Source organism: Lipotes vexillifer, unplaced genomic scaffold (genome assembly GCF_000442215.2).
Source record: "Lipotes vexillifer unplaced genomic scaffold, Lipotes_vexillifer_v1.1 scaffold1162, whole genome shotgun sequence".
NCBI lineage: Eukaryota > Metazoa > Chordata > Mammalia > Artiodactyla > Lipotidae > Lipotes > Lipotes vexillifer.
In genome coordinates this window covers 1,314,681-1,326,492 of record NW_006779033.1, presented here as the reverse complement: position 1 = coordinate 1,326,492, position 11,812 = coordinate 1,314,681, and the positions used below count along the sequence as shown (strand labels likewise).

Genomic DNA, 11,812 nt, shown 5'->3' with positions numbered 1-11,812 from the left:
AGATGCAGCATTTCACGCCCCCTTCCAAGGAGTGTACTAACAAAGGGTTAATCAGAGTGCATCCTCACCCCATCTCCCACCACAGTGTTGCATAAAGCCGTCCCATTACCGTAAAAACCTGTACCATACTATGGACGTCAAGAGCCTTTATCAGAAAACACGGCAGAAGCCGGTTAACAGTGAGATCTCTGCGCCACCTATTTGCTTAATAGTATCTCCTACGACATTTTTCTTTTTGTCATTTCTTGGCATCTTTCATGGTGAGACACCTACTGCTTGATGCCTTGTGATCCCACACGAACTCATATCAGGAAGGAAAAGGGAGAACAAAAAAAAGGGAGGGGTTAGGTTATCACCAGGTGGCTCTTTGATAGTTTGAAACCTGGAGGGCTGTAATGGGATACAAATCCTGCAGAACAGAGGCTCAGAGACATTGCCAAGGCAAGTCTGTCTTCATAATGCAGACCCTTAATTGGGGCGCTCTGCGGTATTTCAATTGAATATCTTTTTTTAAGCCTCCCTTCAACAATTAGGGTGTCTCTTTATTACGGCTTCCAAAAGATTATCTGTAAAACAGATGACAGAGTGACCGCGTCCCCCCCGGCGCTCAGGAAAGTAGAGCAACTTCATAGATTTCTACGTTGTCAAAAATCTACACATCTGATTTTTTCTTTCTTTTTTTAACTTGATGCATTCAAAAGAAATCACTGGATATTTTTAGCACAAAAAAAGAAGAGGGCTTCCCTGGTGGCGCAGTGGTTGGGGGTCCGCCTGCCGTGCAAGGGACGTGGGTTCGTGCCCCGGTCCGGGAATATCCCACATGCCGCGGAGCGGCTGGGCCCGTGAGCCACGGCCGCTGAGCCTGCGCGTCCGGAGTGCAGCGGGAGAGACAACAGCGAGAGGCCCACGTACCGCAGAAAAAAAAACAAAGAAGAACAGATATCCATTCCAAGTTAATGGGTGTAACCAGCCAACAGAACTGAGCTTACAAAGGAGATTAAAGATTCATTTTTGGATAGTAGTTATACTGGTAAAGATCTATGAAAATGGGCACCATTGAAAGGGCAGGTAAAATGCTCCAAGCTTGACCTTGTATTTCTAGTCTCTACGGGGAGGAAAGTCTGCCGAGGAACAGGATGTTAGTGGAGGGATTGTGCCGAATGAAGAAAATGAATGGGTGGTCGGCGGTGAAATACTCCTCTGTCAACAGCATGCAGTAGCTGACGGCGACCGAGGTGGCAGCCGCCGCCTCTGTGCCCTCCTCGTTCACCTCCACGAAGGACTTGTGGACCCCCTTCGATACAGAGAGGCCTCTGGCTCCTGATATGCCGGACAGGTCAGCCTCGCTACTGAAGAGCTCCTGCATACCCAGGGAGGCCAGCAGAGTGCTGAGCTCGTAGCTCCCCTCCAGCTTAAACCTGGGCAACTGGACATGGACCTCAAGGAGATCCAGATTCTCGGGTCTGGTCCACTCACGCAGCTTTTCGAAAGTCAGCTGTTGCTCAATCTGGATTCGGAACGGGTGAAAAGAAGAGATGAAATCATTTTATAGAAGGAAGTTAATGAAGCATGGTTTGAATGAACGGGCCCATCATACCAGCTGCTCCCTAGCGTCCTTCATGCTTTGTACCAGAACAGATTCCATTTGGAGGATTTCATTTCTTTCTGGCTCTTGGTGATAATGAACAGAGCTGCGTTCCAAGCCACCAAGGGCCCATCCACCCAGGACTTACCAGGCCCCTGCCACACTGGGTCACTGGCCATCCTGGCTAACATTACCCTAATTGGTCGAGTGATGCAAGAGGATACTTTAAAGCTTTCTTCCATTTATTTTATTCTGTTTATTCTGAATCCCAGTGATCACTGTGTTTATCTGTGAAGCTCACACAGCTGCAGTTATCTCTAATAGACTTAGCTCATTGGTAAACACAGAAATGGACCTAGTTCCTCAGCTAAAATGGGATAACAGTAGCACATACTTGGAGCACTGTAAGTGCTGAATGAGTCGCCCTATACACGTGCTGTGTAAGGTCAGCTACTGTCATTACTATTATCACTGCTACTGCACTGGAACAGAAGCACATTCCACTTTTCTCCTGATGCTGGTAATTCCAGACTTTCTTTTTTAAAATCAGGAACGGACAAATACGGAAATACAGTTGAAAGAAGGAACACAGTGGTTTTAACTTATGCTCTAGAGCTGCAGATGGCTAATATTAAACGCCATCCAACAGCAATTTGGGTCAGGGATGGGGGAGGGGAAAAGCACACAACAGGCCAGAGACACTGAAGAAAAACCTCCCTCTTCACAGTTTTGCCTCGTCCTGGCCCTGGCAAGAGATACCATTGCCTTTAAATTACGAATAAGAGAAACCGCAGACAAAGTTCAGCTGAGGCAGTGGGCTTATCTCTCAGACTAACAGGTCACATGGATCTTTTCCTGTCATGTAGCAACTGGACATTTAATGCACAATCTACGTGAACTGGGGTGAGAATGACCAGATTTTACAGCACAGGGCGAAACTATAATGGTCGAGGGTTTTTAATTACAAAAAACTGTTTTAATGAAACATCCCCATTTATGGCACATTCCTCTAAAGTTCATCTAAGGGAGTCTCCACGAGCTGCCACTGGCCAGCGTTACACTCGGTCTGTACCTTAGATGTTCCTGCCACGTTGTGTACTGATAGTAACTGAACATTTAAATGTGCGGCTTCCATAAATAGGAACGAAACAGAATTATTTGTAATGAGGTGGATGGACCTAGAGTCTGTCATACAGAGTGAAGTAAGTCAGACAGAGAAAAACAAATACCGTATGCTAAGGCCTGTGTATGGAATCTAAAAAAGCGGTACTGATGAACCTAGGAGCAGGGCAGGAAAAAAGACGCAGACCTACTAGAGAACAGACTTGAGGACACGGGGAGGGGGAAGGGTAAGCTGGGATGAAGTGAGAGAGTGGCATTTGGTGGCGTGGCATATACGCTACCAAATGTAAACTAGATAGCTAGTGGGAAGCAGCCTCATAGCACAGGGAGATCAGCTCGGTGCTGTGTGACCACCTAGAGGGGTGGGATGGGGGGGTGGAAGGGAGACGCAAGAGGGAGGGGATATGGGGATATACGTATGCATACAGCGGATTCACTTTGTTATACAGCAGCAACTAACACAACAATGTGAAGCAATTATACTGCAATAAAGTTATTAAAAAATGTACAATGAAAAATAAATTAAATAAAATTATATGCACAGGAAAAAAAAAGTTCTCATCACAAGAAAAAAAATTATAACTGTGTGGTGATGGACGTTAACTAGACTTATTATGGTGACCCTTTCACATTATATGCACTTACAGAATCATGATGCTGTACTCCTGAAACTAACATAATGTTACATGTCATTATACCTCAGTAATAAGTCTCTATAAACATAAATAAATAAATGTGGAGCTTCGCAGTGGTACATGCGGATGGGCTACTTTACAAAGGAGTGACAGATGACTGGGAAGGAACACCGGGTCACCTCTGTAAACAAAGAACAAGGACCTACGCCCGACACACACACACACACACACACACACACACACACACACACACACAGGGTCTGCACATCACTCGGGGTGGTGGGGGAGGCGCACCTTGCTCAGCCCCGTGGACTCGTCCTGGATGTCATCCGGCAGCAGGATGACCATGCTGAGGTCCTCGCCGTCGTAGGGCAGTTCCAGCACCCGGCACTTAAGGTCCTTGATGTGGCCAAGCAGAAATTTCTTCTTCTGATACATCATTTTCACTAGTTTTGTGTCTTTCTGAACAATTAAAACACAGATCACTAACACTGCTGTCAGCGTGGCTTCAGAGCACACAGTCATCTAGACGGTCACCTGCCCTCACCTTATTCAGTCTGAAAGCTGCATCTTTTGTGGCCTCCTTCATGAATTTCTCCTGCCAGTTTCCTTTGAAATAGATGGCATTCACCAGCACCAGCTTAGTCCTGCTTTCAACCACACCTGAATCCAACAGCTCTGGAATTTTCCCTAAAAAGACAAAGTTAGCTTTTTAAACATCCACCCATCAGAATTCCAAATTTGAACTGACCTTTGCTTAGCAGTGAAATGCAGCTCAGATGCTTCCTTCTATTTCATTTCCTTTAACGTGGCACTAAGTTAGCCACGCCCCCGGGCTGCTTCTGCTTTAAATAAACCAACTCGAGGGGCAGATCAGGGTGACACAAACTGCCCCCAAAGGGCCGATGCTTCAAAACAAGTCAATTGTTTAAAGGCTAAAACCAGGAAAATTCTTCTTTTCTGGAATGTGTGATAAGTAGTGGCCTCATTTTGTGACTGGCCATTCCTTTTCAGGAAAAGAAAATTTTCTTATCCAAAATGTTTTGTCACTAATAAATAACTCCCTTCTTCAAATCTTCCAACTGAGATGCCTAAGTCTCACAGGAAGCTTTAACAAATATCCAAAAGGTAGGACAGCTCCTCCCCTGAAACACAGGCCCCACTCATGATGTGGCATGGCCGTGACAGTCCCTTATGGAAGGAACACAGGTGTCCTGTGGTGCCTCAACCGTTCCGTGACTACGACAGAAACACAGCAGAAAAACAGCCTGAGGAGACTCAGTCCCACCTCCCGACCCTGGTTTCTTAGACAAGATGTTGGCAAAAAGTATTTATGACCACAGCGGCTTGTAAATATTGATTCACAAGATTTTCACCTCTTGTAGTCTACGTTCAATGTTAGTTTTCATTTTAAAATGTAGTTTGGGGAACTTATGGGTACAAAACATTTAGCATCTTCAGTTAAAACATGTTTACAGTTCCACTTTGAGGAATTCCTACATTTGAAAGCTGTCTGGGGACATGCCCCCGTGGTGCAGTGGTTAAGAATCCGCCTGCCAATGCAGGGGACTAAGGGTTCGAGCCCTGGTCAGGGAAGATTCCACATGCCACGGAGCAACTAAGCCCATGCACCACAACTACTGAGCCCAGGCGCCTAGAGCCCGAGCTCTGCAACAAGAGAAGCCACCGCAGTGAGAAGCCCACGCACTGCAACCAGAGTAGCCCCCGCTCGCTGCAACTAGAGAAAGCCTGCGTGCAGCAACGAAGACCCAACGCAGCCAAAAACAAATATATAAAACAAATTAATTTATTTAAAAAGGAAGGAGAGAAAGAAAGAAAGAAAGGAAGGAAGAAAGAAAGGTAGAAAGGAAGGAAGGAAGGAAGAAAGAAAGGAAGAATGGAAGAAAGAGAGGAAGAGAGAAAGAGAGAAGAGAAAGGGAGAAAGAGAAAAAGAGAGAAAGAGAGAAAGAAAGAAAGAAAGAAAGAATGAAGGCAAGCTGTCTGGCCCTGGGCAGTGCAAGGTGGACCCCAGGGCCAGGCTGAGGGGCTAGGGAAGGGGAGACAGAGTCACCAGCAAAGGGCAGGCGGGGGGAGGAAAGGAAGCCTCAGTGTGTACGACCAGGGCTGCCCTCGCTCACCTCCCGTCTGCCCTTTGACCCACTCGTTTATGGTCTTCCTTGTGTCTTCGGCGGCCTGCAGAAAATCCACACTGGCCAGTTCAGCACCGTACATTTTCTTAGTTGAAGCTAAGAACTCCTGTTTAAGGAAAAAAAAAGGAAAAGTGAGTATCTCCTACTCCATACAGAAATGGTTTTCTAAACTCCTTAAAAGCAACAGAAATTGTGCCAAAAGGCATATTCCATTGTAACAAAAAAATTTCTAAGCCTGCTACTTTTCTTAGTATAGTGAAAAACACACAGCATTCAAGAGACGACCTTAAGCACTTTTAAGCGTACAGTTCAGTAGTTTCGGTGTTGTATAAAATTTACCAATTCCTGGGGGCTTCCCTGGCGCTCCAGTGGTTAAGACTCTGTGCTTCCACCGCAGGGGGCAGGGCTTCAATCCCTGGTCAGGGAAGTAAGATCCCACAGGCCACGCGGCACAGCCCAAATAAAATAAAACAAAATTTACCAATTCTTTTCTACCCCTTGACTAACATTTTCATAAACAAGCAAATACTGATTGTACTTGAAAGTGAATTATGGAATTCACTCTTGCTTTAGCAAAACAGCCAGGGTCAATCTTTTCACTGTGGAGACTAGAAAATGAAATCACATCCATTTACGGGAATATGTCTGTCGTGTCTTCGTTCTGGATCACTTTTCTGAATGTCTGTAAAAACTAAAGCTGACTTCTGTGTCTCGATTGTGTTGGAAAAGAGTCTGCATTGTCTAGTGAGTTTTGGAACATGAAGAGCAAAGTACTTACAGGCAGGAAATCATAGCTTTTCTCTCCATATAACCTGTTAGCAACTTTCAGAATGTAGGGACTTCCATGTTTGTTGATATCAGCATTCAGACTCTGAAATCCTGAATGGATCTCCTCACCCCCTTCGAAATAGAGAGCCTAAAAGAAAGAAAACATTATTTCTATAACCATTTCTTTTGAAATTATAAGCTGGTTCCTTGGCATTTGCTTCCATCAAATTAAATTAATATTACTAATTTTCGATGATCCCCAGCCATCATCATTCTCCATTTTTCATTGGAGAACAGGTAATAGAAAATCCAAAATGTGTAGCTTGGTGCAACATCATAAGGACACGGGAAACTGTTTTCCCATCACGTTTTTGTTATAATTATGGTTCCACAAATAGGAGTGGTTAACAAGCTAAATATTTACACAAGTCTGCTTTTTTCCCCCAAAATCAGAAGTGGTAAGTTCATATGTATATTCTATACAAATATAATTGTACTGAAAGTTCTCAGAAATAAACAGTAAAAATAAGCATCATCAGCTATGTAAGAACACAGAGATAGTACAGATTGAGAGGTTTTTATTTTTACTTGCAGTACAGGCATCAGTAACTCACTTACTTAAAAATAATTTCCTTAAACTTAACACGGGGCAAAGCTGAATTCCCTTACATCAGTTCCATCTAGAGTCCCTTTATGGTTTTATGAGGCCTGGGCTGGTTCCTTGCTTTTAAGGCACAAGGAACGAACCGCCACCGGGTACAAAGGCCAGTTACTCACTGAGATATGGAATGTGTGTGGGGGTGCTGTGACGGATCTCTTTACTGGAAATGGGGGTAAAAACTTAAGACTGTTCTTTGCTGGCTTATAAAGTTCCTGGAAAGTCTGAAAACAGAAGCTTAGATTACCTTGCAGGTGATGACTAACAATGATTAGTACCGCGGGTTTTTTTTGAAGTGGATTTTTAAAAACTTTTAAATGCTTTTGTATCTGCGATGATGAAAAAGGTTGGTTTTTCCTCAAGTACAGAAATAGAAGCTCTGCAGCTGGAACAGGCCCATAAACGTGAATCCGGGCTGGACCTTCCCTGGCTCTAAGTGCAGCATGATCTGTGACCCCTGTGTTAGAAAGACCTTCACTTTCAGCCCTCTTTTCAAGGAAAGCCAGAGTTCCCCACTCAGCATACAGCACGCCCCGCACACAGGTGCCCTCCACACCCACCAAGGACAGGCAGGACCCTCAGCATCCCCGCCCCCTCTCCCTGCAGGGCCCTACTGCTCACACGGGAACGGGGGTCACAGCCCACCAGGGCACACCTGGTGCCAGGCCCAGGGGTAGGACCACGGAGACACAGGCTCTCGTGTCCCCTTGACTTCTCGACTAGCTGTCATTATGCTCAAAAGTATCAAGACGCAGCCGACATTATGTGAGTAGCTGAGCATCGCAGGCAAAGCGGAAACTGGACAGTGCCGGGCGGGGGAGGACGTGGCTTACAGGAAAGCCGTGCAGACTCGCTGCTGGAAAGGAAGCAGTGCCCGGCAGGGGCTTGTCAGCTTTCTTCCTGCTCCATCCTCAGTCCCACAAAACACAGAGCCTGGCACATCGCAGGTGCTCAGTAACGACTGGGTCATGAATGACAGCCTGCATCCCAGTGGAGTTTTCCTGGGGCTTTTTCTGAAAGTCTGACTTCATCAAGTATAATGTATGATATAACACACAACGCTGAGCACCGGAATGCAGTTTTCTACAAGCGCGCTGCAAGAGCTCAAAGGCACAACTTTCTGGTACGGTCTGTGTGGTAGGCACCAGCTGGGAAAGCTAGTTTCTGCTCACCTTGGACATCTGCGCTGCGGTATTGCCTCTGGCCCCCAGAAGGACCATGGCCAGGGCTGATGAAATGCTGAAGGGGGAGATGAAGATGTTGCCGGCAGGATCGCTCTTGTTCAGGGCGCAGAACAGGTCCAAGGCGAAGCGGGTGTTTGCTGCGCTCAACTGCTCCATGCTGAGGCTGCAACACAGAGCAGAGCCCTGAGCTGCCCCCCTGCCACACCAGCCAATCGGCAACGCCGCTTCCCCATCTCCTCCTCAACTCAGGCAACGAACTTGTACTTTCTCCCTCCCTCTCTGTCTCTCTCTGTTTCTCTCTGTCTGTCTCGCGCGCGGAGGGCAAGGACACTCCATGTGCACAACGGTGGGAGCTTGGGGCGACTGGACAAGGATTCAGCAGTGACATGGGATCAGGACTCCGTCTCCTAAAGGGCCCTGGCCGTGCAGACAGGTGCATCTGGGCCCTTCCCTACCACACGTGGGAGCGCACACTTCCCACCCTCCGTTCAAGTCTCTGATTCATTTGAGCCATGAATCCACTGCCCACTTTTACCTGAAAAAGAATGTTTCTATTAGAAAATCAGAGCTACCTGCTACTCATTAAAGCAAATTCCCGCAAAAGAGACAGAGGTATCCTCGTTTTTGAGATTCACTTGCTGGTGTTTAGAGAGGTCCCCAGTCTCACAGCTGCTGAAGGATATGAGAGTGGGAACCCAACACAGGCCCCGGGGTCAGGTCGGGCAGCCTGACTAGGAGCAGGTGACAAGTATCCTCTGTCACTCCCGCGGGCAGCGAGGGGCTGCAGGGGAAGCACCTGGCCTTGCGCTCAGCTCAGCCAAGCACTCTCCCCACCTGACCTCGACTCTCAGCCCACATACACTCGAGGAAGACGAACAGGCGTGCTGGCTGCCCAGCGTGTAAGTCCTAAGTTGAATGATTACTGTTGTTGCTGATAAATAATCTCTAGGGTCGCACTGGCCTCCCTTCCCCGCCTCCAGCCGCAGACAGGAGAAGCCGCTCCGCCGGGGCTGCCTGGAAACCGTCACAGAGCGAGAAACATTCTGGACTCCGGCTTCGGCTTCGGCTTCGGCTTCCGCCTTCAGGCCCCAGGGAGCGCCGTCCGTCCGCCGCAGGCCGCCCGGCCTAGCTCCCGGGACGCGGCGCCGGGGACCCCGGGTGGGGCGCACGGCCGGGCGGGGTGACCACCGGACGCGGGACCCCGCGGGGTGCTCGCGGATCGGAGCCTCTCCCGCCCGGCCCAGATCCCTGCCCGGCCTTACCCGCTGCGGGGCTGTCTGGGCGAGGTGCGTGGTCTGGGGAGAGCGCCGAGCGCGGCCCTTATAGGCGGGAGGGAGTGTCCCCGGCAGGCGGGGGCGGAGCGGGTGGGCGGGGCGGCCCTGCCCCAGGATGACGTACTGCCTAGGAGTCAGGGCTGCGGCTGGGCGGGGCACAGGGCGGGCCAGCGGGGCTCCACGCAGCGCGCTCCTGGGGGCCCAGCACCTCTCTGAGTTCCAGGCAAACTCAGCTCTCCGTAAAGGACCTGATGGGCTATTTCCTACTACGGTGTGAATGACTGAGATGACAATGTGCCACCTCTTAGAGGGCAAACCAGCCTCTTTGGAATCTTTTCCAAACACTCCAAACTCCGGGTTCCTGGGGGCTGGGGCTGTGTGTGTGAGGAGGGGCCTCTAGGGTGAGATGAAACAGAATCAGTTCCAAAGAGCGTCCTTGATGTGTCTCTGTCCCTCAGGAACCCATGAGTCCAGCCCCAAGACTCCCCTGGCAAGTGATGACCCCCGCAGGCTGGGTCAACTCGCATACCCCAGGCACACCATGAGAACGCCCATCCGTGCGAATAAAGTATCTCTCACCCATTATACTAAAATGTAAACTGACCAGTTTTTCCCCTGTACGGAATGTTAAAGTAGAATAACTATCGTGGAAGAATAAAAGCAGTAGCTGTCTCTGTGAGGTCTTTTCTTCCCCCCTTAAATGCTTGCGTGTGTAATTTCACCAAAATTGCTCGTACTTGAGGCTATGTAATAATTCTGCATTCTTGAGACTTCTCCCGTGCTTTTTTGCAAATCTCAACGTGAAAAGGAGACAAAGGAAAAATCCTGTTTTTAAATGAGTTTATGGATAATACAGTGTAAATGTGTTTGTAGATCTTTTTGACTCTGAGAATTTGTTTATAAGGGCCAGAGAAGACCCAGTAATGACAGATAAAAATACTCTCTATAGTTTTTTTAAACTATATCTTAATAACTAAGATTGTAGAGTGTTTTACAGCTGATTGGAAAAAAGAGACCGACATTTATTGAAAGCCAGTCATAGTTAAGCCGAGTGGTTTGGTAAAACCGCTAACGTGTCCACCGTGTCTCAGAGAGCTAGAGACCCCTCATCAGCTTCTAGCAAGAGGTCTGTGTGAGGAAGCCGAGAGAAAGAGGCTGCGCTGTAAAGCTGTTAAATTAAAATCCCAGACACGTAAACCAAGGAAACACGGGCTCTGAATTTTCTTTTTTTCCCCTGACATTTTGTATTTGTACTCACCTGGAATTACTAATCTGAGTCAAATATGAAATGAAACCACTTCCTAAGTCAATACATTTACCGTGTAAGGTTCGGACAGATGGGACTTTATACACCAATCATCCATCAGTCCGCGTGCTGTGCAAGGTCGAGGCAGAGTAACCACTCTGTGCGCTCTTGCGGCTTCAGAGTGTAAACGGCCCCTGACCAAGGTCACACAGGGATTCTCGGACATGCAGGATTGCACGGCCCGTGTGGGCAATGTTGGGCGTATCTGCTCAGCTCGAAGGTGTGGTACCCTGGCTAGATCAGTGATTTCGTCCCCTGGGACAAACCCAACAGAATGAATGCAGGTGAGGGCGGGCGCCCATAGACATGCGCGAGCATGTTCATCACAGCGGGATTTGAGTCAGGTCCAAGCAGAAGAATGGAGAAATCATACAGCAGAACAGCGTACAACAGCAGAAATGAACAAACCGCGGCAACGCACAGCAACTTGGCTGCATCTCCAAGCACACTGTGAAAGGAAAACGCGCACGCAGCGGTGCGAGCTGTGTGCTTCTGGTTACACAGAGTTCAGAAGCGCACAACCAACCCGTGGGGTTAGAGGTCAGGAGAGAAGGGGACCCTTGGGGAGGAAGGCAGATCGCACTGAGTACATTGTCCTTGATGCTCTGGCATCTGGGGCCTTGATCCTGGAGAGACTGCGGGCCCGGGGCAGGCGGGTTCCCAGAGATGGGGAACGACTCCGCTGCAAGCGCACCTTGACACACAAACCAAGCAGCTCAGTGCCCTCACTCTCAATTCTCCCCTTCATCAAAGTCCCGCCGGCCCTAACCCACCTCAGCACCAGGCAGCTAGAGCCCACCCGCGCAGCCCGAGCCCACCGAAATGACCCAAACTATCCAGTCCGGTCCCAAGCTTACCTAGTGCACCTACCGTGTCTTGCCTGTTCCTTCCTGCAAGAGCCCAAATAAAGGCCCCAGTAACGGCCCCCCTCTACCCTCTCCTCCTCTGCTTGCTGGCCCACGTGGGTGCTTCCCAGGTCCCACGCAATGTGGCGTGTCATCACGCGTGTCATCGTGTGCCTCCTGTCCCTGGAGATCTATGCCTATAAACCTCCTTCATGACACTCACGTCCATGTCAGCTGCCTTGGGAGGCCGGATTAGAGCAAATCCCCAGTTCATTTTTAACACAA

General features: G+C 48.6%; 1 protein-coding gene across 1 annotated transcript; it reads right to left on the bottom strand.

Moving 5' to 3' along the window:
- Positions 1-1,105: 1,105 nt before the first annotated feature.
- Positions 1,106-8,259, bottom strand: SERPINB1 (serpin family B member 1). The gene is made up of 6 exons (XM_007452098.1): positions 8,091-8,259; positions 6,271-6,408; positions 5,481-5,598; positions 3,890-4,032; positions 3,637-3,804; positions 1,106-1,507 (listed from the first exon to the last, which is right to left on the bottom strand). The coding sequence occupies exons 1-6, from the start codon at positions 8,256-8,258 to the stop codon at positions 1,106-1,108; spliced, it is 1,137 nt and encodes a 378-aa protein (XP_007452160.1). The 5' UTR covers position 8,259.
- Between the last annotated feature and the right edge of the window lie 3,553 nt (positions 8,260-11,812).